The sequence below is a fragment of the Ochotona princeps genome, chromosome 11 (assembly GCF_030435755.1).
Source record: "Ochotona princeps isolate mOchPri1 chromosome 11, mOchPri1.hap1, whole genome shotgun sequence".
In the NCBI taxonomy this organism is placed as follows: domain Eukaryota; kingdom Metazoa; phylum Chordata; class Mammalia; order Lagomorpha; family Ochotonidae; genus Ochotona; species Ochotona princeps.
The window spans coordinates 1,459,291-1,486,379 of NC_080842.1; the positions used below are offsets into that span (position 1 = coordinate 1,459,291).

Below are 27,089 nucleotides of genomic sequence, written 5' to 3' on the forward strand. Positions count from 1 at the left end.
AGCATTACACAACACATTACATCAGTGCAAAGACAGTTAGGTCAGTTAGCTGCTTTTATTTTCATCAAAGTTAGACAGGATTGTAACTCTGCCTTCCAATTAATTTAATCTTCTTAGCTAATTTAATCTTAATCTTTACACACGTGTAATTATCAGAAAAGCAAAGAGAGTTCCACTTGGTATATAAAAAAGCCACCACTAGAAAGCTTTTATAACTGTACTCATGGACTGCTGCAGCTGGAGATCTCTTGATTTCTATCTCATTTTGCTTTAAGTACTTGTCCATACGGAATTTCTTCAAAATCAGGCAAGTATCAAGAACAATTCATCCCACATAAGCCAGATTGACTTTTTCTGCAAAAGACTTTCTAAAGTCACTAAATTAACCATGAATTATGCATTTCCTGATTCATAACAAACTTATACCTCCCAGGAAACACATTCACACAATTATAAGGTATTACTTCTGGCAAAAGGTTTTCCATATTCATTACTCTGACAATACCTCTTTCACTGTATGAATTCTCTGATGATTAATGAGGGAAAACTTCTGCCAAAAAGCTTTCTCACACTCTTTACATTCATAAGGTTTTATTCCTGTGTGAACTGTCTGATGCCTTAGGAGGTGTGATTTCTGGCAAAATGCTTTTCCACATTGTGTACATTCATAACGTTTCTCCCCTGTGTGAATTTTCTGATGAGTAATGAGGATTGATTTCTGGCAAAAGGCTTTTCCACACTCTTTGCACTCATAAGGTTTCTCTCCTGTGTGAATTCTATGATGTCTAATGAGGTCTGACTTCCAGTAAAAAGCTTTTCCACACTCATTACACTCAAATGGCTTCTCCCCTGTGTGCATTATCTGATGTGTTGTGAGGTGAGACTTCCAGCAAAAGGCTTTTCCACACTCTTCACATTCATAAGGTTTTTCCCCTGTATGAATTCTTTGATGTGTAGTGAGGTATGACTTTCGGCAAAAGACTTTTCCACACTCATTACACTTATAAGCTTTTCCTGTGTGAATTCTACGATGTTTGATGAGGTCTGACTTCAACCAAAAGGCTTTTCTACAGTCTTTACATTCATAAGTTTTCTTACCAGTGTGAATTCTCTTATGGATTAAAAGCAGCGATTTCTGGAAAAAGGATTTTCCACAAACATTACATTTGTGTGGTTTCTCTGTGTGAATTTTCTGATGTGTTTTCAGGAGTGATTTATGAGAAAAGGCTTTTCCACATTCATTACACTCATAAGGCTTCTTAGCTTTCTGAATTCTCTGATTTCTAATAAACTCTAACTTCCAGTAGGTAGTTTTTCCACATTCATTGCACCTGTGCATCTTCTCCCTCTTGTGAGTCATTTCATGAAAGGTATGGCAGGATTTACAATTGAAAGATTTTCCACAAGGTTTACACACGTAAGGGTTATTACGCATATGTATTCTCTGACTCACTGTAATATTTGATTTGCTAATCAGAGTGTCCTCACAGTCAGTAGATTCAAATGATTTTTTCCTTGTGTGTACCTGTTGTTTACTAAGACGAGGACTTCTCTGAAAACTTTCCTTTCCTATCTTGGCTGCATGTCTGACAGTGGAAGCTGATTTATTTTTACAGGTCTCTCCTATATGAACCCTCTCAAATGCAATGCATTTCTTCTTTCTTTTGAGGGCTTTCCCTTTTCCACTCTTCTCAGAATCATGCTGCACAGTCTGAATCTCCTGCTGCTGTCTAAGAGACTCAGAGCATTGGGGAGAGTTCTCAGGCACATTACAGGTACGGGATTTCTCTCCAGCTTGAATTTTATCAGACCCATTAGAGAAATGCACATTGTGAAATACATTCCATGCATCTGGTTTCATTTCTGAAAAATTTATCCTTTTGATAATCAGTTTTGGAATACGGCTTGGGCAGAAATTAAGTACTTTTCTTAAATCAACTTCGTGATGTGGCATGTTGTTTGTCACTGTATCTTGTCTCATATTAATGTCTTCACTTTCCTGGTTGGTCTCACTTAAGTCATGCTTTTCCTGTGGAACTGAAATGAAAAAAAAATCATTGAATAACATCTAAAAGCGTCTCTTGAGATGCTCATGTAAAGACAATGAAGTTATAAGCTATCTTAATTCTTATAAATTTTTAAACATACTAATAAGATATCTAAGAATTACATATTTTTCCTCCTTTTTAGGAGTGTTAACTTTTTTTAAAGATTTATTTTTATTACAAAGTCAGAGAGGAGGAGAGAGAGAGGAAGATCTTCCGTCCAATGATTCACTCCCCAAGTGAGCCACAATGGCCGGTGCTGTGCCAAACCGAAGCCGGGAACCTGGAAACTCTTCCAGGTCTCCCACACGGGTGCAGGGTCCCAATGCATTGGGCCGTCCTCAACTGCTTTCCCAGGCCACAAGCAGGGAGCTGGATGGGAAGTGGAGCTGCCAGGACTAGAACCGGCACCCATGTGGGATCCCGGAGTGTTCAAGGCAAGGACTTAGCTGCTAGGCCACGCCGCTGGGCCCTAGGAGTGTTAATTTTAAGAGCAGATTTTCCAATATTAAATCATGATTCTTAAACTTTAAATATTATTTAATTATGTCAGAATGGGTTAGCTGGTAAAGTGCATTAAGCTATAGATGAGATACCTATAACACAGAAAAATTCAAGAGTTTGAGTCCTGGATAATCTGTTTCCAATGTAGCCATTGCTAGTATATTTTGTAAGGCAGGACATGACCATCTTAGTGTTTTAGAATCCCTAACACATTTGAGACTCCACGACAGAATCCAGCCCTTTGGTTGTTTCAGGCTTCTGAGGGAGTGAACCAGTAAAGAGAATATCTCTATATGTCCCTTTGTTTCATTACATCTATCAAGAAGATTAAAATGAGTAAGGTGAGAAATAATCTAAAAATATTCAGTAAATATATTTACACACTGATGGGTAAAATGCTGTACTTTCTACTAGCCATTTGTGTTCCCTGCCCTTGTACTCTCGGTGTTTCTTGCCAAAAACTCTTTCCTGCTGATTTCATTATTAAAGAAGGATTGTTTTATTGAATCATTGACATTGATGTAGAAGGAAATGTGTCTAAAGAAGATGATCTGGGGCCCAGCGGCGTGGTCTAGCGGCTAAAGTCCTCGCCTTGAACGCCCCGCGATCCCATATGGGCACCGGTTCTAATCCCGGCAGCTCCACTTCCCATCCAGCTCCCTGCTTGTGGCCTGGGAAAGCAGTTGAGGACGGCCCAATGCATTGGGACACTGCACCCTCGTGGGAGACCCGGAAGAGGTTCCAAGTTCCCGGCTTCGGATCGGCATGCATCGGCCCGTTGCAGCTCACTTGGGGAGTGGATCATCGGACGGCAGATCTTCCTCTCTGTCTCTCCTCCTCTGTGTATATCTGGCTGTAATAAAATGAATAAAATCTTAAAAAAAAAAAAAAGAAGATGATCTGTAATTAACAGGACAACATATGATTGTCCACCTATAGTGTGTTTACTTTCTTTCACAAATATCTGCTAAAACCTGTTGAAGAGAGGAAAAAGAAGTTATGAGAACAAATTAGGAGAGGAAATGTTTGTTTTTGGAACTATACCTATGAAATGTTTAAACTTTGTTCTCTTTATATGCATAAAAAAATAATTTAAAAAGTGTTTGCTAGCTCCCTCTGAGATCACCTTTCATAGTTTTCTCCACTCAGCTTTTGTTATACACACTTCTGTTTGACAACTTAAATTTCTATAGGTTGTTGATTTCTGAGATACAAGAGTCGTTTCATACTTCTAGAGAAACAGTCTCCTATTTTTATTGTTTTTCAATGATACTAAATGATACTGAAAAACTTCAATCAGCAAACTCCACTCCCTAACAAATCTTAGCCAATCAATTTGCAGCAAAGATCTCACTTACACATGAAAATTAAAGACCTTCTAAACGAAACCAAATAGGAAGACTCTAACATTCAGCCAGCCTTATACTTGGTACTTCATGATACACACAGAAATATTATCAATACCATGAATCAATGTGAATGCGGAAAATCTCCTAATAAAATTTCAAAGAAAATTCAAAGAGGAGCAATATTTACAGGAAGTGGTAGGACAAAATTATGAGTAATCAATAAATGGAGATGGAATTACATGGGGATGAGACAAAAAGAGATTAAAGAGCATTCTCCTGAATGAATCATGCCTCACAGAAAAGTATCAGCAGCCAAATAACACCTCAGAAATGAATGAAGATGAACAACACAATATATCAAAAATTTTGGGATACAGTAAAAGCACTGTTAAGAGCAATGCTTATGGCATTTAACACCTTCATCAAGAAACAGTAAGAACATCAAATAAATGATCTAACAATGCATCTCATAGAACTAGAAAAATCAGGAAAAGCAAAGGCAAAATTAAGAGAAAAAATATAATTTAAAAGTTGAATTTTAAAAAGTGTTACAAAAAGTGAGGAGAGAGCAATATGGCAGAATAGGTTGAGGACATGCTAAAACAAAAGGATTAGCCAAGAAAAAGCAGAGAGGGTGCAATCCTGTGAAGCAGGAGAGGACAGCGAGAATGACACTGGAAATCCATGGATGTGGGAAAGTAGCAGAGAAAGTGGAGGTTCTTTGAGAAAAGTTTTTGAAAAGGTCACCAAAAGCACAGGCAACAAAAGACAAAATAGACAGTTGGGACTACATCAAACTAAAAAGCTTTATTACAGCAAAGGAAACAATCAACAAAGTGAAGAAGCAAACCAATACAATGGGAGAAACTGCACATCACAAAACTGACAGGGGACCATCACGCAGGATTTATACTGAGCTTCAGAAATGCAATGACAGGGGCCCGGCGGCGTGGTCTAGCGGCTAAAGTCCTCGCCTTGAAAGCCCCGGGATCCCATATGGGCACCGGTTCTAATCCCGGCAGCTCCACTTCCCATCCAGCTCCCTGCTTGTGGCCTGGGAAAGCAGTTGAGGACGGCCCAAAGCTTTGGGACCCTGCACCCGTGTGGGAGACCTGGAAGAGTTTCCAGGTTCCTGGCTTCGGATCGGCGTGTACCGGCCCGTTGCAGCTCACTTGGGGAGTGAATCATCGGACGGAAGATCTTCCTCTCTGTCTCTCCTCCTCTGTGTATATCTGGCTGTAATAAAATGAATAAATCTTTAAAAAAAAAAAAAAAAAAAAAAAAAAAGAAATGCAATGACAGGAAAACAACCCTGCAAAGAAATGGGTGAAGGAAATGAGCAGACATTTATAAAAAGAACAAATACAAATGGCTAACAGGCATTTGAAAAAATGCTCAGGTCCCGTAGTTATCAAGAAAAATACTAATGAAAAAACACATTGAGATTCTACCTTACTCCAGGGAGATTGTCCTACATTCAGAACTCTAGCAAGGACACCTGCTGGCATGGATGTGGGGAGAAAGGTACCCTACTCTGCTGTTCATGGGAATTTGTAGTAGGCTGGTGCAGCTAATACAGATTCAGCATGGAGAGTACTAAAGTCCTCACCTTGAATGCAATGGGATCCCCTATGGGCACCAGTTCTAATTCCGGCAGTCCTGCTTCCCATCCAGCTCCTTGCTTGTGACGTGGGAAAGCAGTCGAGGATAGCCTAAAGCCTTCAGACCCTGCACCCATGTGGGAGACCCAAAAGAAGCTCCTGGCTCCTGCTTTCAGATTGGCTCAGCTCTGACAGTTGCAGCCACTTGGGGAGTGAACAAGCAGATGGAACATGTTTCCTTCTGTCTCTTTTTCTCTGTAAATTTGCCTTTCTAATAAAAATAAATTAATCTTTAAAAAATATTAATCTTAAAGGTCTGTACTTAGGAAGCAAGCAGAAACAGTAGTAGTCTATAGGTGTTAGTGTGCCCGATAGCAGAGACTGGGTAATTCCGCTACACAACTGATCTACTTGGTCCATGATGCTGGAGGCTGCCTAGTCCAAGAGCAGTGCTGTATCTGGTGAGGGTCTCTGTCCTGTGCAACAATGTGGCGAACAGAAAGCACATGCTTTGGAAGATGGTATGAATGACCAGGCTCACATTTATTGCAATTTCCTCTAGGAATCACTACCCCAGGCCAAAACTAAGCATCCAAACACACTCCTGCAGTTTGTGCACTCCTTACCCTATTACCTTTTATTGGGTTCCAGCTGTGAACATTGTTGCACTGGGGATTACATGTTTAGTTTGAACTTGGGGCATAGCATTATATAAATATATTCAACTATAATCTGGTAATTAGTGAGTGCTACAATGATCAAACCAGAACAAATCCTATGTCATTTATTCAAATTCTATGACTACTGGAAGTTACAACTTATTTTTAAATAAATGTTATTCAAATGTAAAAAAAAGAATGATGCAGTAGTGATTATTGTTATAGGAATCTAGCAGTAATATAGGACATAATAGTGTGTGTGTAGGCGCTGACTGGGAAGGTGGTAATCCTGAGGGGATGAAAATGGTGTAGGAAAAAAAAAGGAAAACAAAATAAAACTATATCCTAGCATTTGCAAAAAGCGGTCCCAAATGGAGACCATTATGCTCAATGAATAAGCCAATCACAAAAAGAAAAATTACCATGTTCTCATTATATCACTTTTTAAAAATTCGTGAAAAAGTCGGTGTTTTCAAATAAAAAAGTAAAACTGTCCAAACTAACAAATGAAAAAATAACAATAATTTATAAAAAACAGATGAAAAAGCACAGAAACAGAATGATCAGAAGTTAGTATTGATATGTATGTACCCCCAAACTGGAAAATCTGGAAGAAATGCACAGAACTCTGGACGCAACTGATTTACCAAAACTGCCTCATGAAGATACAAAAACCTAAACAGACCAGTAAAAATGTAGCAGATTGAATCAACATTAATGACCATCCAACGAAGAGAAAGCCTGGAGCTGATGGCTTCACTACTTACCAAGCTTTTCAAGAAGCAATTCCAACTCTGAAACTATTCAAATTAATTGAAAGGTAAGAAATCCTCTGAAACTCCTTCTATAATGCCAGTATCAACTTAATTCCAAAACAACCAAAAACTACAAAAGAGAAATATGGGCCAATATTTCTCATAAGCTAATCAAATCCAACAACAAATCAGAAAGATCATTCACTTTGACCAAATGAGATGTCCCATGATGGCAAAGACGGTCACTACATGTAAAAACAAATGTGACTAATGGAGCCCCCAGGTTAGCAGCCATGGGGGCCACCTCAGAGCTGGACTAAAGTCCGAGCTCCGCCCTGCTCCCATCAGTTGGGAGCGGGCAACTTGGGTGAGTTTCATTCTTAGGGTGGGGCAGATTGAAACTTTGGCAAGGTGACGGGCTGCCGGGGGTGCCTCTATTCCATGAAACTAGGCTGCAGAATGGCGCCAAACCCTGCGGGCACGTTCTCAGATCCCCCCAGACCCAGGGGGGCAACGGAGCCCCCAGGTTAGCAGCCATGGGGGCCACCTCAGAGATGGACTAAAGTTCGAGCTCCACCCTGCTCCCATTAGTTGGGAGTGGGCAACTTGGGTGAGTTCCATTCTTAGGGTGGGGGCAGATTGAAACTTTGGCAAGGTGGCGGGCTGCTGGGGGTGCCTCTATTCCATGAAACTAGGCTGCAGAATGGCGCCAAACCCCGCAGGCACGTTCTCGGTTCCCCCCAGACCCAAGGGGAGCAACGGAGCCTCCATGTTAGCAGCCATGGGGGCCACCTCAGAGCTGGACTAAAGTCCGAGCTCCGCCCTGCTCCTGTTAGTTGGGAGCGGGCAACTTGGGTGAGTTCCATTCGCCAAACCCACATCAGGGAGGCTGAGGGCGAGTCCTCTGTTCTGGGCGGACAGTGCACCAAGTGGTGCCAAGCTCTGCCTGCTCTCCACCCGGCAGCTAGCTCAGAGATTTTTACGATCTGGAAAGCTATTTAGGGACACTCATCAATAGGCCCAGCTTTGGTATAGGGGAGACAGGATTCCTTGCAGTGTCCAGGAACAGAGGCTTGAATCTCTAGGACAAAACACCCACCGCCCTCATTGGATGGTGAAAGGGATTGGAAAGTGGTGCGATCTAGGGCTCGGGGGTTCAAACCTCCAGCAACTGGGAAGTTGCCGGGGGGCTGCAGGATGGGGAGTCTTGCTCAGACCCTGACTCCAGCCACCAGGTGCCCAAGGCGAACTGTGCCGGGGCCTGCCAGGACAGAACACAGGTCAAGCCAAGTTGGGCCATTTTACCTGCCACTCTGCTTGAATTAAGGATGCGAAGCCACAATGTCTAAAGCTGAGGCTAGGAAAAATGAGGGACAGAAACAAGCTGAGTCAGAGCAACCACTGGCAGGCATATGATCTACGGCTAGTAACAGGCCCAGTCTGGGAGCCAAGAGGATACCCTAACTGGGTTGAGGCTCCCTCCAAGGGGAACGTGTGCAGGAATGGGGGCTGTGTCCTAACCTAGAAATAGTTGTAGTCTCCCAAGGCACTAGTGTGCGCTGGGATTGGATGCACTGGACTGTGCCAGACCCCAACACCGTCTGGTGTCCTGGATAACCAGGGTAAACATGAGACTGGCTAGGCTAGGTCTCGACTCCCCACTGAGCCACTTGTGAACTGTACGTGGGTATAGACGAGCCACAGCTGGGCTGAAACATCCTATAACAAGAACCAGAATGGGGTGAAAGCCAGCCAGGTTAAGCCACTGTTCCGGCTTGGACAGGAGGTGAACTGAGAAGAGCTGGCTCAAAAACCCCCTGGTATGCGCATAACTTGGCAAAGGGAGAGGCTCAGAGGGAGGTGCCTGGGCAACTCCTCTGGCAAGATACAGACCCTCCAGATTAGCGCAAGAAGCACGATAGGAAACAGCCCAGAATAGGCCATGGAAAATCTCCCATGGGCATACATTTTGCACGGGACAGGGGCAGACCAGGCTGAATCAGTGCATGTTGTCCACTGGCAAATCCAAACACCAGAACAGAGTGTGGGTTGGGCCGGGTTTGGTTGCGACAAAACCAGTGTACAATGTGGAATGTCAGGGCATGGTTACCGGTACTAGATTTGACTGTAGCGCCCAACCAACACACGTGAGAACCAGGAGGGGCAGAGCCGGCATGGGAATTTAGGGGCTGGTCCCCTCACCGGACAGCTACTCCCACTGGAGAGCGTGGGCTGGTTTGGGGACAGATGACACTAAGCAGGGCTACAACACCTGTGCGCTGCATGGGAACTAGACCAGGGAAAAGCCAGGCTGAGCAAATTATCCCCTACTGGGGCAAGCATAAATTAGAATGGATGAGGGGTGTAAGGACTTAGCCACAACACCAGCTGGCAGAAGCTGGCTCTGGGGACTAATTCTGTTAAGTCAAATCGCGGAACCACCCTAAAAGTGCATAAACCAGGACACTGAGCAACCCAGGAGGGAAACAATGGGTTCCCCCCTCCTGGGTCACTGCTCCCGTGGGAGGACATGATAACTTGGAAGGGAGCTGGGGTGGCTAGACAGAGAGGAACTCAACAACATCTGTGGGGGCTGGATGGCTGAGCTGGTTAGTTAGAACTAAGCTTTTAAACCCAGGGACAAATACAAGAGCTAAATGGGATGTGGGACAGACTGGACTAGTCTGCTATACACACAGGCAAACCAGGATAGGGGGCGGGCCTAGTGGGGGTTATTGTGGGTCGCCCCGACTAGGCTGCAGCCCCCACTGGTTGACGCAAGTGCCGAGTATGTGCTAGGCAGAACCAACCTAGTCTTCAACACCTACTGGTTCCAGAGCAACTCCAGTCCGAAAACAAACCAGCCCAGGAATTGCACCTACAAGCTGATTGTGGCAATGACCAGCTGGACTCAGAACCCTAGCCAAGAAAAGACAGAGGACAGAACGGGTCAATCGACCATCTCAGATATATGTTGGCAGCGAAAACTGGGCGAATGAAGACTCTACGATGGACAGTGTCAATCAGTGAACTCTGCAACGACCTCATCGAGCTGGGAGTGGCGAGACTGGCAGTGATTCATAACTAGAGAAATATTAAAACCATTAGGGGTTGATCGCAGCTAAATAGTCTCCCCAAGAAGCTGTTCAATCCATCTGGACAATGAGCAGCTGCACTATGTGCTTGGCATCTGTTTGCAAGGGAAGAATCTTGATTGAATTTGAACTGTAGTGCTGCAATGGGATGGGGGTCCACCATGGGGGAGGGGCATGGGGAGGGGTGGGGGGGAAATCCCAGAGCCTATGAAACTGTCACATAATGCAAAATAATTAATAAAAAAAGTGACTATATCAGATTAAAAAAACTGAAGAGTAAAATCTAGTGATTCTTATCAATACATGCAGAGAAAATATATTTGATAAAACACAATATCCTTTTTTGATATACAATTAAGCACATTGGGTATAGAGACACATATCAACACAAGAAAGTAAGATATGACAAGCCCACAGCCAGCATATTATTAAATGGGAAAAAGTATAAAATATGTCAATTTAGGTCCAAGACCAAAGATATGGACTTTCACCATTAATATTCAATATAGTCAGATAGTGATATTCAATATAGCCAGACAAATCAGACAAGAAAAAAAATCAAAAGGATACAAAAGAGAGAGAGAGACAAAAATCAAAATTTTGCAGTTTTCAGATACAATTTTATCCACAGAGGCAATGGAAAGACTCCGTTAAGACTACTAACCTCATAAGACAGCTTGGTGAAGTTGCAGGATATATAATCAGGAAACCAAAAAAAAAAAAAAAAAAAAACCCATACAAATAAATTTAAATATCTTGGAATAAATTTAAGTATATGAAAGATCTCAGTAAGGAAAATTACGAGTCATTAAAGAATGCAACAGAAGACAGAAACAATTAAACAATCTTTGATGCTCATGGACTGGAATTATTAAAATGTCCATAATAACCAGAGCAATTTAGAGATACAATCAAAATATCAAGGGTACTTGTTCTCAGTATTAAAGAAAGCAACCAGAAAATTCTAACAGCAACACAAGGATCCAATATTCTCAGCAATTTTAAATAAAAGTAAGGCTAGAAACATAACAATATTATATTCCAAGACTTATTGCAAGGCATTTATAATCAAAAGGTTGGCACTGGGACAAAAACAGACACTTGGATCAATGCAACAGATCAAAAACCGCAGCAATAAATCCACATATCTACAACCAAATAGTTTTTGTAAAATGAGCTAAAATCACTTCCTGGAACAGAAAACTTTCACCAAATGATCTTGTGAAAACTGTGTCTCTAAATGCAGAAGCGTCAAACAAGAACCCTCGCTTACATCTTACATACAAATCAAATGACAGTGGATCAAGGATCTAACAAGACCTGAAACCATCAAATGACCAGGAGAAAAGACTGGCAAAGCATTACCAAATATTGTCATTCAAAAGAATTTCTTGGATAAGACACTAGAAGCAAAGGCAGCAAAACAAAGTAAACAAATAGAATTATATCAAGTTAAGAAGCTGTTGCACAGTAAAGGAAACCAAAAAAAAAAAAAATGAAGAGAAAACCAATGGGAGAAAATATTTCCAAATATATCTGATAAAGTATTACTGTGCAGAATATATAAAGCTTACAACAGCCACAAAAAATCCAGTTAAGTAATGGGTAAAGGACATGAACAGGCAGTTTTCAACAGATGAAACCCAAACATATGAAAAAATTCTCAGGATCACTAGGTATCAGGGAAATGCAAATAAAATGACAATCAGACTTCCTCCCCCACCCCAGTTAGCATTACAAAGTCAAGAAATGGATACAAAGACACCCTAACACACTGTTAGTGGCAATGTGAACTAGTACAATCATTATGGGAGACAACACAGAGATTTCTCAGAAATCTGAAAACGGAGCTACTGTATGACCCTGTCATCCCACTTCTGGGAATTTACCCAAAGTAAATGAAATCAGCTTACAAGAGAATTATCTGCATCCCTATGTTTATAGCAGCTCAAATTACAGTAGTTAAAGATGCAGCATCAACACAGATAGCCATAAGCTGATGACTGGATAAGGGGAATACAATACATACACACTATGAGATATTACTCAGACATAGAAAAGAATGAAAGCCTATTTGTCACAAGAAAATGGATGCAACTAGAGGCCATTATACAGAGTGAAATAGCATATTTTCCCTTAAAAAACTATTTTCTGATTTGTAGTAAGATATTGAGCACAGAAAATATAATGCATATGAGTATAATCGACATTTCAAGATTTGCTTGTTCATAGTCCTCGTGTATACTGCTAGAGAACAGTTGTTTTTATAACTCACTGAATTTTTCATTTATTGTAGGAGTCAGTGTATTATTTCAACGTTTGCCATGCAAAACTCCAAAGAAAATTAAGCGAGGAGGAGGAAGTACAGTCTTGGAGACTGTTCAGGGTAGACATTATCCGAGAAGGAATGAGACGGTTCTGAACTGAGTGGTTTTTGCATGCAAAGCAGCAAGCAGCCGGTGGAACCCCGGATGCAGGAGGAGCTTGTGTGCTCCGCAAGGAATCCTGTTCTTTTTCCTCCGGCGCAGGATGCTCCCAGGCCATCTCAGGAGCTAGCTAGCAATGGCAATGGGGACATAACCTTAGCCTATTGCCACATCCGCCGAGAAAAATCTGGTACCCTGATTAAGTAAACCGAAACTGTAGGGAAGAATGGAGTTGCTTTCCCTTGTGCAGAGAAGAAACCTATGGTCTCTCATTTTTACAAATCTATACTTTGTCTCCTTTTTATATCTAGTTGTCATTGTCTGGTTCATGCTGCACAGGTCATGGCAGTATGGGAGTAGGGAAACAAAAGAACAAAGGACAGTTACTGTCATTACGTTCTTATAACTGTATATATGAAACACATGAAATCCATTCCCTTTATATAAATACATAAAGTGTGACAGAAAAACAAGTGAGATTTTATGCAGTGTATGTAACCCAGTAAAATGTCTTACTAGAGCTAGAAAGGGACTGAATATTTCTATTAAAAAAAAACCTGTTTATTTATACAAAAGGCGGAATTAGAGAGACATTGCTTATATTCATCAGTCTACGCAAATGGTCACAACAGGTGTTGACTGAGTCAAGCGTTAGGCAGGAGCTTTATCTGGATCTCTCACATGGGGACAGAGCCCTGAGCAGTCATGCCATCATTCTCTCTTTCTCAGGTACATCAGAAGGGAGCTGCACAAGAAGTAGAGCAGCCAGCACATGAAGTGGTTCTACATTTCATGCCAGAAGCATACACGCACATTTAACACACTGTATCACAAAGCTGGACCCAGGACTGGATTTTTTTTAAACAAAATATTCACCAAGAGCAGAACAAGAAGTAGGTTGGTGTACACATGAGTTTACTATAGGCTGGTAGTTCTGCACCTACTAGCCCTGCCTGTGGAAAGAGCTGCCCTCAGGTCTGGGATGTGGGAATACGGAAGTGAGAAGAGCTCCAGTCAGTGTCTGCTGCACCCGTTCCTTCCCAGTCCCCCTGCCACCATGTGCCGACTGACCTGGGAAACCCTGGTTTAGGCATTCTTGCAAAATCCATGGATCTGCTCCTTGTTCCAGTTTGGAGATCAAGCCAGGTTTGGGAATACAGTGCCCTGTTCATGGGAAATAATGCAACATTATCAAATCACTAATTAAGCTTTTTTTTTTTTCAGATAAGAATTTGATGCAGGAGCTAAGCAATGAAATGTGCCCATGTGAATCTTGTACCAGAACAGATACTCAGATTTTTTTATGCACACAAATTACAAACCCATCCAGCATTAAACCACGTGACTTGTTCACTGGTTTGTATGTAAGAAGAAAATGTTCTCATTTGGAAAGTATGAGGAAAATCACTCACCCACAGATAGCAGGCTGCTGTACGTCTCCAGCATCACATCCCTGTACAGGGCCCTCTGATCATTATTCAGAATCTGCCACTCCTCGCTGGTGAAGTCCACAGCCAGGTCTTCAAATGACAACACCTGTAACAGCATATTGCTGCTCAACATATCATCACTGTTACAGAACAGAAAGACTGGAGTGCATCTTTTTGTGTGTATCTTACTTGCTAAAAGGTCCAGGTAAGTTTATAAATTACGTGGTAACAGCAACCAAAATCATAATAAGATACTAGCTCTATGTTAACTTAAAGCTTCAACATTACTGCAAAGAGTTTTCATCTTTTAGAAGTAAACTTCCTCCTCACAATCCTGAGAGGAGTTCGCACTGTAATCTAGATAGAAGCATATGACTGAATGGAAATACTGGATAAACAACGCAAGATACATTTTTTTCAATATGAGACCAAAACAGAAATATTTAAAAATAATCTTTTCTATAGTATCAGGCTGCAGTTAACTAAAACACTTAGAATATTTACATCTGCTTAGATATGTTTTCATGAACACGATACAACACAAATTAGGCGATAAAAACATTTAAAAACACAGGCCAGGTAATGGGGGCTACAAACTGTAACACCTCTAAATGAGTGGCTAGTAATCACGTTCAATGCTGATAATTAAGGTTTGTTTGACTCGCATTCCTGAAATAATTATAGCAATAACAATTTTATATGCTTACTCTTTTTGTGAATGTATCTGGGAAGTATCTGATAAGTAGTTTCATAAACATTTATATTTCCTTCACCAACAAAAATAATTGCTATTTTCACATAAAAATAGATGCCCATTTCTTAAAACACACAGTATAGATAACAGGAAACCAATGAAATACAGCTGTAGTAACTTGAAAGGTTTTCACTTTCAATGTGATTCATTGTGAGACAGATGGCTAAGAAATAATTGCATAGAGAGGAAAACATAGAAGGAGACATTGTAACTTATCAGAACGCAGGGAAGTAAGGAGACAGAAGAACTCACTGTAAATAAAAACAAAGGAAGAGCAAACAAAGAATTCACTATAATTTTTTGAATAGAGAGTGAAAATGCAGAGCTTGGCTCCTTGCCACTGTACATGAGCTATGGGGTAAATACTGGCAATGCATGCTAAAAATGGGATAAAAGACAACGAATGTGGCAGGAAAGACACTGGCTTTGTTTGACATTTCTGCAAATGTATGCGGATCTCCAAATGCCAACGGCTATCTGATAAATAACTCAGCAGAAAGTGCCAAACCTTAAATGAGTATTTGGCAAGTGGCACCATTCCAGTGATGCCTGAGGCCATCACAGTGAATGCCAGACTTTAAGAGCAGTGAGGAGGCATCATGCAGAAAATGGAGCAGCACAGATTCTGAGGAAAACCTGACATCCACTCACAGAGGAAAGGAAGGGAATAATATTGGAATGGGATAACAGAGAATGTGCTTTTAAAGCTTAAAGGACGGAGAATCAAGATGGCGGAATAGGGTAAGGACACGTTTATACAGACGGAAAAACATTTAACCAGGATGAAGCAGAGAGGACATATTTCAGGAAATAGGAAAGGACAGAACAACAGCAGAGGGGTACCTGGAGACTGATAGAAACAGGAAATCAGCGGACACAACGGTGTGGTATTGCAGAGACTGATATTCCAGCACGGCAATCGGAACTCCACAGCAGCCGGAACTCCACCAGCAACCAGGTTGGAAGGGATTTTCACGGAGAGCTTGGGTGGTGAACCCAGACAAAGAAATGTCTGTTCTGCTGGTCTGTTTGATTTGACCAGGAGCAGAGACAGAGCAGCAGATCTCAGACGGGCAGTGCGAGAACAGAGTGGATTTCATAGTCCAGTCAGCCCCTTAGAGCTGAATTGGGCGCCATTTTGCATAAGGAGGAAAGGGCGAGGGAGAGGACTGAGCATACACTGAGCTGGGAGTGAGCTCATTTCTGTCTGGGTGAACTGCAACAACGTGGCATTCTATGGGTTCCACTCAGGGCAGGTCTGGGATAGCCCTCGGATCTGACGGCCAGCAAATCAAGAACCTTAGTGGTTGTAAGGCAGGCGCCATTTTGGGCACTGTGGCAATAGCTTTGGGACTGCAGGGGACAATAGCGAACTGCGCATGTGCTGATCTTGCGAGAACTTATTGAGGTCCAAGATTGCACTGGTCCCGCAGGAAAATAATACTGACTGTGTCATCGTATGGGTCAAAATAGGTCCGTGTGGCACCCAGATCTAGTGTCCAACAGGTTCCAGCAAGATCAGCGCCACCAACAACCTAATTATATAGGACACCTGGTGTCTCTCTAATCCTGGGACCTGCTCCAACTGAAAGTGGGAGAAAGGTTGCAGAAACAACAGTTCAGCTTCACCACGGTATCACAGGAGGTGGTGAGTGGTAAGCCAAGAGCTGGGGCTGTGGAGACCACAGTGGAAATCTGACATAAGAACCCAGACCTGGAACTTGCTGGAGGTTGTGGCACAAGTGGCTGCAAGAAAAGTTGTGTACCAACCGCAATAAGTAAAATCGCATTGTAGACCTGTGGGTAACACAGCTTAGAAACCTGCCAAAAGGAGAAGACTCTGCTAACCAGAAGTACAATGATCAAGAGCAAAAGAAGAGACAGAGGCACAGTGAATATTGCCGAAAACTCTCCTGCATGGGAGCAAAACCCTATGCCAATCTCAGAGTTAACTGAGGAAGACACCGAGAAAATGGGGCACACAGAATCCATAAGACTCATTTTAAAGATTCTGATCAACAATGAGAAGCGCATGCAAGAGTTCAAAGAATTTAAGGAAGCAATAAAGCAAATCAAGGCTGGTATATCAGAAATTAAGAACACAGTAGAGCAAATTAAGAGTACATTGGAGAGTCTCCAAAATAGAATGAAGAAAGCAGAAGAATCTCAGAATTGGAAGGTATTTCCTGTCATCAACAGGAAGCAAACAAAAAGCTGGAAGCAGAGCTGGATCAGGCCAAAAAAAGTATTCAAGAATTGAAAGACACTATTAAGAGGCCAAATCTAAGAGTTATGGGAGTCCCAGAAGGTGCAGAAAGAGAAGCTGAGTTTGCAAATGTATTTAATGAAATAATAAAGGAAAATTTCCCTAATCTAGAGAAAGAATTGGGAAACAAGTTCCAGGAGGGGTACAGAATTCCCAACAGGCTTGACCAAAAGCGATCTTCACCACGACATATGATCATCAAGCTCTCTTCAATTGAACATAAGGAAAAGATCCTTAAATGTGCACGTGAAAAAAATCAATTGACATATAAAGGAATGCCAATTAAGCTCACAGGAGATCTCTCACAAAAAACTCTACAGGCAAGAAGAGAATGGAGTGACATATTCCAGATTCTAAAAAAAAAAATTTCGGCCCAGGATAACATATCCAGCAAAGCTTTCTTTCGTCTTTGAAAATGAAATAAAATTCTTCCACAGTAAAGAAAAGCTAAAAGAATTTGCCTCTTCCAAACCTGCCCTACAAATGATACTTCAAGATGTTCTCTTGGCAGAGAAGAGGAATAGCACCTACCAAAACCAAAGGCAAACGGGAAGAACATCCCAGGAAAATGACAACAGAAGACTAAACCAATGAACAACCCATTCCTAAAATGAAAGGACCAACGTCACACCCATGTATATTAAACTCTGAATGTAAATGGCTTAAGCTCAATCAAACATCATAGAGTAGTAGACTGGATTATAAAACAAAACCCATCTGCTTATTGTCTGGAGGAGACACACTTCAACAAAGATTAGCGGAAACTGTATCACATGGGTTTTATTCTGTTAGTTTCATCTCTTCAAAACACTTCCTTCTGATTAAATCATTCAATGACTCGTATATCATACAGTAGCATCATTTTCTTCAAGAAGGTTCTTGATTTTCATTTCTTCAGCTACACATTAGTCATTTAATAGCATGTTATTTAACTTCTTAGTGTTGTAAATTTCTTTTTTCTTCCTGTTGTTGATTTTGTTTTGTGGCTCTTCATTTAAGGGGATGTAAAGTAGTTGTGTAATGGAGACTGTCATATCTAGTAACATGTCATTTAACTTCAGGCATTATAAATTTCTATTTGTTGATTTTGTATCATGACTTTTCATTTAAGCGGATGTACAGTAGTTGTGTAATGGAGACTATCATATCTAGTAAAATGTCATTTAAATTCATGGCATTGTAAATTTCTATTTTTCTTTCTATTGTTGATTTTGAAACATGACTTTTCATTTAAGGGGGTGTACAGTAGCTGTAAAATGGGGACTAACATCCAGATGTGAGGATGCAGTGTGGTATGCATTTCTGCTTCCAGACAAAGATGGACTTACAATGAAACTGCTTACTATGTCTTGACAATATGATTCTGGACTCTCTGCCATTGTCCAGGCCCGCAATGATGGACATATGACTGAATATGAAGAACTATATGTTAGTAATGATATAGAGGAACTGGGGGGGGACTGGGGAGGGGATAAGGGAATATGAAACTGTACTATATAATAATAATAATAATAATAATAATAAAATGAATAAAAAAAAGCTTAAAGGACATAAGCGTTGGTAGTATAGTGGTGAGCATAGCTGCCTTCCAAAGCTTAAGGGACATGTAACATTTAATAGGCAGTAGTCTACTTGAGATAAGTAAAGGATTTTCTGAAAAAATAACTAACATAATTGAAGGAGCTGAGAGCATCAGTGGACAAGGGAGCTATTCACAAGCCCAGGTGTTCTGGCTTGGAACACTAAGTGGCAGTGCTACCTCCACAGTGCTACCTCTCCTTGGTGCCTCCCTCTGGTTAAAAATAACAGAAGAGAGCATCCCTGGCCTCAATACTATCTCTTCTGATGCCTTCTTTGAGTTGTAAATAACAGACCAAAGCATACCAAGATGCTGTGTTAATGTCTTCTCTCTTGCTTTTTTTAGTTTTACTAACGTAAGAATAATTAGTCTAAGAATTGCTAACTTCACATAAGATAAGAATTAATGAAAGCCCTTGTGTGACATCTACGTTCTTTTGGGGTATAAAAGTCTTTACTCTCAAATAAATTGCATCATCCTGAAAGTGTTGATGATGGCTGCAGTGTAGAGTAATAGAATCCTTTCTCCGTTAAGCTTCTTCTTGTCTGTTCGATTAATCCTGACACATAATTAATGACATGGGATCTCCACTACAGAATGTTAAAAGAAGCTCTCCACGGTGGATTAAATTATGCAGGAGCATTATTTGTATGCAAAGTAAGGAATCAGAACCACTAAAAACAAACCTTGCCTATGGTCAAATTTGAAAGACTACACATTTTTTCTAATTAACTTCTTTAAAAGAGGATAGATTTGAAAAAATAGCACACGGTATGCAATAGTTATATGCTGATTCCATATGTATAAGAGGGATAAACAATACAATACACAGGGGTCAAAAATGGAACTACCCAACGTGAAAGTCCCTATATATGAGCAATACAACATGTAGCTCCATGTACATTATGATAAATTATTCACTTCGTAATTTTTATAGCACCGAATAACAAATAAAAGCATATGATTTTATCAATAAAAGAAAAATGATAGAAAACCACAACACATTTCTTTGCTAATCACAAATAATGTTAGACCAATAATACTCCTTTTAAAGTCACTGATGAAATGAATGTTAAATATAAACATGAATAGTATAGTGACCTAATTCATATTTTAGATCATTCTGCAGAACATTCACCAACACAGAAGATGTGCTGAGCATAAATCAAGATACGACTAAAATTGTAAGATTATTTTTTCTTCTGACCAGATGGAATTAAATTAGAAATCAATAAAAAAATCCCAAATCTCCAATATTTAGAAGTAATATATTTCTGAATAATGAGTCAAAGAAAAAAATCTCAAGGTAAATTAGAAAATGGAAAAATTATTCTAAGAATTAAATTGCCTCCTTTTTCTATCTTAGAGATGGAATCTAATGCACATGAACTGGTTAACTATTGTACTTAGGACAAAAATAGTAATACTAGGTTGAGATTAATATTGGAAATATATGGCATGTAACGAAATCTTGGAACTCAAAAGTAATAAAAATAGATTTAAAAAAAAGCAATGAATGAAACACTTTTCCACATAGGCTGGCGTGGTGGCACAGTGGTTTAATCTGTGATTTGGATGCTGACAACCCACACTCGAGTGACAGTTCAAGTTTTACTTAGTCTGCTTCTGAGCACACAAGCTGGGGCTGGAGGCTGGCCAGGCCAGGCAGGGATTTGGCACTCGTCAGCATCTGGGTGGGCCGGGTCTGGGGACAGACTGGGATGTTCTAGGTTGCATAACCTGCTGGTATGTGAAAGATTCAGGACAGAGTTGGGCTGTGCCTGGCTGGGCTGGGCTGCAAAACTAGCAAGAGTTGAGACTGTAGGTGAGCCATGCCAGACTGGGTTGAAGCACCAACTAGCACACCTAAGATGTGGGGTTGGGAACAGGACTGGTAGAGAGAAGCTGGGAACTCCATTGCTAGGCTGCAGCTCCCACTAGTGAGTGACACAGCCAGAGCTGGTGGAAAGTAGGTTGGCCAAGGTTGTTGCACCCAATGACATGTGTAGGGTGGGTTTGGGAAAGGACCAAACTAGGGTAGGCCCCAGCACCTGTTGGTACTCATGAAAGCCAAGGGAGTATGGATGGTCAGGCTAGGTCACAGTACCCAGGTGACAGCCAGGTTTGGGGGTTGGCCAGGCTGGGCTAGGCTATAGCACCCATCAATGAGAGAGCCAGGAAGGGTATAAGCCAGTTGCGCTTGGCTGTAGTACCCACCAGAGTGCTAGGACTGGGGGCAGGCCATCTCATTCTGAGATGCAGCATCAGCAGGCACAAATCAGATCTGGGTTGGAGGGGACCTGGTAAGGGAACTTGTGGAACTCCCCTGCTAGGCTGCAGCTCCCTCCAGTAAGCACAAGATCTGGTGCTGAGGCAGACCAGATCAGGTTGGGCTGCAGCACCCACTGGTGTATGTGTGAGCTAGGTCTAGGGGCGAGCTGGACTGGGCCAGTCCACAGCACATATTGGCATGACCAAGAGCCAGGATGGGGCGCAGGCCAGGCTGGGTTGTACCACAACATCCGACAGTTCATTCATATGAGGGTTGGGGAAGGACCAGGCTGGGATAGGCTGCTGTTCCTGCTGGTGATAGTTGGAGCTGGTAGAGGCTGGGTTGAGCCAGGTTGTTATATTTGCTGGTGAATAACTAGACTGGAGGTAGGCCATTTCAGAATGGGCCACACACCTACTGGCACCTGCAAGACCTGGCATGGGAATGAGCCTGGTAAAAGAACTTCATGCATTTCCTTACGTGGCTGCTGCTTTCATGGGTGAGCATGAGAGCTGGGATTGAGGGAGATGTCAGGGGTACATTGCTGCACCTGTTGGCATTTGTATGAGCCAGAATGAGTGTGGGTCAGCTGGTCTAGCCCACAACACCTGCTAGCAAGTGCCAGGACTGGGTGTGATCATGTCAAGTTAGACCACAGTACCCCTGGCAGGTGCAAGATCTGGGTCTGGGACTTCACCTGGTAGAGGAAATGTGGGCATCTCCCTATTGGGCTGCAATTTCCAGTGGTGATAATGAGAGCCAGGGCTGGGGGTGGGCCAAGCTGGAAAATGCAGCAGCACTCAGCATACCTTCTGGCAGAATGTGGGAACAGTTCAGGCTGAGCTAAACTGCAGCATTTATGACTTGTGAAAACTGGGCCAGAGGCGAGCTGCATTAAGCTGCAGGTATAATGAGAGATTGCACTGAGGTGAAACTGACCAGTCAGTTGCAACCACTGCTATGTGCTTTGGCTGGCGCATGTGACAGATGGAACCTGACCCTGCGGTAGCTGGTGCACATAGAGTAAAATCTAAGAATTCTCCAGGTGAGGTTTCTTGGGAGACTCCCCAACTAGACCACTAGACTGAAATCCCATCACAGGGAAAACCATAGGGTGTGTGACACATCTTAAAGAGCAAGTATCAGGATGGGGCTTCCTTGGTAGATGATGTATCTGCACTGGAAAGCATGCCCAGAAGCACAGGGGACATGACAGATCATCTAGGGCAGCAGAGGATGATAACCACTGCAACAAAGGATGGAAAGCAGAACATGTCAGACCATTTTCCTGGCCACGCTTTGCACCATGTTCCTGGGCCTGGGAACACACCTAAGGTAGACCTAGTCAGCCACCAGACCTTTGGTGGAATATTTTCTCAACCCTGATGCAATGAAGTGGATGACATCTCAGAACAATCAAAAGCACTCAAATAACACCCTTGGAACAGAACACTCTTCCCCACATCAGAGTCTTTAAGGCATAATCAAAGAACCATCCTCTATCCCAGGGTGCTGATATAATTTGACAGCATAGGAGTGGCCTCTATCCTTTCCTCAACTGGGGATATAAGAGGAAAAAAAAATTGAGATATTTGCCCCATCTACCTCCACACCTTGACCCTCCCCAGCCTAATCAGAAATCCACATGGGCATGGATCCCTCAACTATGTAAATATTAAAAATAAAACTTAAAAGTATTCTGTGAAAAAGATGTACAAATGGCTGATTAGCACATGAAAAAATATTCAGCATTATTTATATTTGGGCAAATGCAAATGACAAATGACAATCACAATGTGATACCACTTTACAAACATTGCCATGTATATTACAGAAGACAATAACCACAGCTGTGAGCAACAACTTTGCCTTATACCTAGTTAAGTATTACTGCTGGGAGAAAACAGCTGGCTGGAATAATGGGCCTAGTTCATGCTAACTCAGCATGCCAGCACAGTTCCCACTCTGCTAACATTACATCTGTGGCGGGGGAGAGGGTTAGAGTACCATTACTGCCTATAATCCAGGGTATTTGGGCTGGGCTGGGAGCTCAAGGAGGGCTTTTGATGTGGGTAGGGCTGTGGCCAGAGGCCTCTCTGGGCTAGGCTGCTCCACCTGCATATAGGAGAGTCACAGCTGGGGGGTGGGCCAGGCAGGGGTGCTTGGAGAACCTCCAGGGTCAGGCTGCCTCGCCCACCAAGGGAGGGCTAGGCAAGGCGCCCAAAGAGTCTGCATGCTGGTGATCTCTGGGCCAGGCCACAACACCTGCTTTGGTGGAGGCCCACCCATGTCTTTTCGCATTGGCAAGCAGCATATCCTTTCATCTCAGGATGGTTAGAAAGCTTGGAATCTCTGATTCAGACACCAGAACTAGCCTCTGTTCATACGCTACATCATTAGACTACCTACATTGCTGACTCCTTTGCAAAGAAGGCAACAACATCTCAGAGTAATGATGAAGATGCAGAGGTCTTAGCCATTAGCACTGAACAGAAATCCCCCTGAGAAGGATCCATTGGATGAGACTAAGATCTCCAAACCTGAGATAAGCAAGCTCTAAACCCTTAATCTGTGGGAAGTAATTACAGAGGATATGATGAATCCGCAACCTTTAGCAACCCTTAAATTAAAAGTCAGAAATTTCTGAGGGGGAAATGAATGGGACAGGCAGGTAGAGAGCCTAGGGTCACAAGTTGGAAGCCACAATCGCCCCCCTCCTTGTAAATCCCACGAGTCAAATTATCAATCAAATGATCCCTCCCGCATGACATCCTTCCCCCACCAGAGACCTGGGATAGCATTATAAAAACTATCCTTCCCAAGATCACATAAAGATGGGCAGTTGGCAGGGGTGATATTTCTCTTCCCATGCACACAGGATGGAAGACATTTCCCCTTCTACCACCTCCCCCTGCCCCGACCTACTCCACTCCCGAACATATCCCATACATATCTGTGATCTCCTTTTTAATAAACTTACCCAACTCTAACACATGCTGATATGAATGTGAAATGACAGAATAAATATCGAAGAGTGCTGAGGGTCTATACCTGATGACAGACCCTCAGGCAGCACGGGGAAGCACACAACAAGAAACAAAGAGCCTCCAAACACTCCTGGTCAGTCTTATCTTTTAAAGTCAGTAGTATTTAATGAACCCTGAGGAGCCATCCTAATGACCCCATGCTTCCCTGCTTCTGAAAGCCTCACATCTAACAAACACAGAATGTTTCCATCCTTATCTGCTGCTTCCTGGTGTCTGCATCAACAGGAGGCTGCAATTAAGAGCACAGTTAAGACTCAATTCCATAAAAACCAATATCAGATGTAGGTGAGGTAAAATGAGAGTGAGAGAGAGAGAGAAGGTTTTCTACCTACTGATTCACTTCCCAATTGGCCACAGCTGAGCTGTTCTAAAGCTGGGAACCAGCAACCTCCTCTGGGTCTCCAACTTAGTTGCAGGGTCTCAAGGACTTGGGCCATGCTCCACTGTTTTCCCAGGCCATAAGCAGACAGCAAGATTGGAAGTGGAGAAGCTAGGACAGGAACCAGTGATCACATGGGTGTGATCAAAGAGAAGCCTATTGAGCCATTACTCTGAACCCCATTTTAAAATTCTTAAGTTTGGGCCCAGTATGGTGGCCTAGTGGCTAAAGTCTTCACCTTGAATGTGGCAGATCCCATATGGGTGCCAGTTCTAATCCTAGCAGCTCCACTTCCCATCCAGTTCCCTGCTTGTGGCCTGGGAAAGCAGTTGAGGAAGGTCCAAAGCCTTGGAACCCTGCACCTGTGTGGGAGACCTGGCGGAAGTTCCTGGCTCTGGGCTTTGAATCAGCACAGCATGGGCCATTGTGGTCACTTGAGGAGTGAATCATTGGACGAAAGATCTTTCTCTCTGTCTCTCCTCCTCTCTATATATCTGAGTTTCCAATAAAAATAAATAAATCTTTAAAAAAATTTCTTAAGTTTTAGATGAGATTTGGACAGCTACCAAAAATATTCAACAGGGAGTAGAAGTGTGGTCTGCAGACTGTGGAGGAGACCGTAACTAGAACAAAATCCGAGTGTCAGCCCACTGGTGGTCAGGTCTGCCAAGGATAACAGAAGGGAAGGATGAATGAGAAAGCACATAGAATACTTGAACGTCTGATATTAAGGACCGGAAACCTTCAGTGAGGTCAGGATAGAATCAATTTTCAGAAGCTCAAAATACTACTTTCAAACACATAAGAGAAGCTGAAAAGTAGGGAAAGACATTTAACTTTGTGATTTTGACATCATTTATGATTCCTTAACCCAACTTCAAGGTGCAAGGGCTGGATTTTCAACTCCGGCTGTTGAGTCCAGCGTCTTACTAACGCAGACCCCACAAGGCAACAGTGATGACTGAAGCAACCAGGCTTCTGTCGGCCATGTGGAAGATCAGAACTGCATCCTTGTTCCTCAGCTGTGATCCAGTCCTGGATGCTGTGGTTATGTGGGGAGTGAGTCGGTGGATAAGGGCTTTCTCTTCATCTCCGAATCTAAGTATGTGTTTCTCACTATGTTTCTCTCTTTCACATAAATACATATTTTATGGCAAAAGATTCTGGTAAGGTAAATATTAGAAAACAAAACTTGTTTTTGACTATAGATGTTATTGCTAAATGCTTAAGGAAGTGAATTAAGACAACTTTAAGTAAGTTAAGGTTCAAATGATGAATGGAATTATTTGAGTCTACAAATATACATTGAGCTGGAGACGTAAGGCTGTTTAAAAACCTGGAGAAAATTCCATATACTTCTTGTCCAATCCATGAATACAATATAGCTCCCCAAAGATATTGAGGGCCACACTATTTAAGCAACTCCAAATAAAATTCATAGTAACTAACTCTGTACTTTAGCACTAGGTAAATTCCATCACTGTTGAATGTTAAGTTTACTTACAAATTGGTGTTAGCCATTGTCTATTACGTCATCCACATGATCAATAACAAACTGTTTTGAACTTCATAACCCACAGGAATTCAGCACAGTATCCTCTTAGATTCAGTTTGAATTATGGAACAAATATATCTTTCTTGTTACAGCATAAGACAGACCAGAGACTAATTTTCAGCAACCTCAGGTAGTTATCATGTCATGTAATTGTCACAATTTTACTTCATCTATATATATTCTTTGATGCTGAATTACACTTTTTAATTTTAACTGACAAACTCTCACAAAGCCCCTAAAAACAATATAAAACAAGGTGAGAAATAAATAAGCAACTTACGAGAGATGTACTCATTTTTTTTGTTCTTGCAAAGGTGTAAGGTTCTCTAGAATTAAGTCTGGAAGAAAAGATGAACAGGAGTAGTGAGAAAATAATCTAGTTTGCACCTATATTCTTCTGCGGTAAGAACACAGTGGAAATGAATACCAAATAACAGATTAGCTGGACAACCTGTGCAGGAATAGAGCTTTATACGTGGGAAGGGGGAGAGAAGTCCTAGCAAAGCCCAGCGCTCCCCAGGCCTGTAATATGCTGCTTTACCTCTGGATCCAGGCTTCAAGATTACAGAATCTGTTTGAAGTCCATTGGATAGCACCAGGAGAGCGCCACACTTGGGAATTTTGGGGGAAAAGAGGGAAGGCACATGCTCAGAAAAGGCCCTTCCCCTGATTATGTGTGACGATATCAGGGGAGGAAGACACACCATTTCCACAAGATGTTATACACTTCAAACAGGAAATCAGAATGACATGGGGATTGTGTATTCTAGCTGCATTACCTGGATGTGATACATTAGTGTGATACATTAGACTTGCTCTGTACCCATGGGCAAACTATGTAGAATTCTGATGATAAATCTGAGCTTGACAAATCCACACTTTTAAATAAATATTCTGATACTGGAGAACTTGAAATGTGGATAGAGAATTTTACAAAAATTTTAAGTAATTTATTTTCAATTTCAGTTTGGATCATTACAATGTAGTTATATACACGTTTACTTAAAGGAAAGAGCAATTATTATTTTTCTTTAAAACACTTAAGCTTGAAAGCAATATATTTATGGCAACTGAGGTCCAAACCTTTTTTAAAAATTTACTGTTTTCCATGATACACTATAGAGGTTCATCTCCCCCTGACCCTTTAAAAAACTGCTTGCTCAAAACAATTGGTAATACATTCATGGATCACATTCCATGACAGAAAACAATTTTCTAATGCATACATTGAAATTATATATGTACTAGACACAGGTCTTAAGGTATTTGTACACAAGCATAACACTTCCATCGCCTGGAAACCCAAGTGGAGTTAACCGGTTCCTAGTTCCTGCAGCTATTTCCGAAATGCACCAGCAGACACATAAACCCTC

At 41.9% G+C, this 27,089-nt stretch overlaps 1 protein-coding gene across 1 annotated transcript; it reads right to left on the reverse strand.

The window, feature by feature from the left end:
• Positions 1-416: 416 nt before the first annotated feature.
• Positions 417-26,068, reverse strand: LOC131481492 (zinc finger protein 84-like). Its single transcript, XM_058670488.1, has 4 exons — positions 25,997-26,068; positions 13,847-13,970; positions 13,506-13,598; positions 417-2,037 (listed from the first exon to the last, which is right to left on the reverse strand). The coding sequence occupies exons 1-4, from the start codon at positions 26,009-26,011 to the stop codon at positions 491-493; spliced, it is 1,779 nt and encodes a 592-aa protein (XP_058526471.1). The 5' UTR covers positions 26,012-26,068; the 3' UTR covers positions 417-490.
• Positions 26,069-27,089: the final 1,021 nt, after the last annotated feature.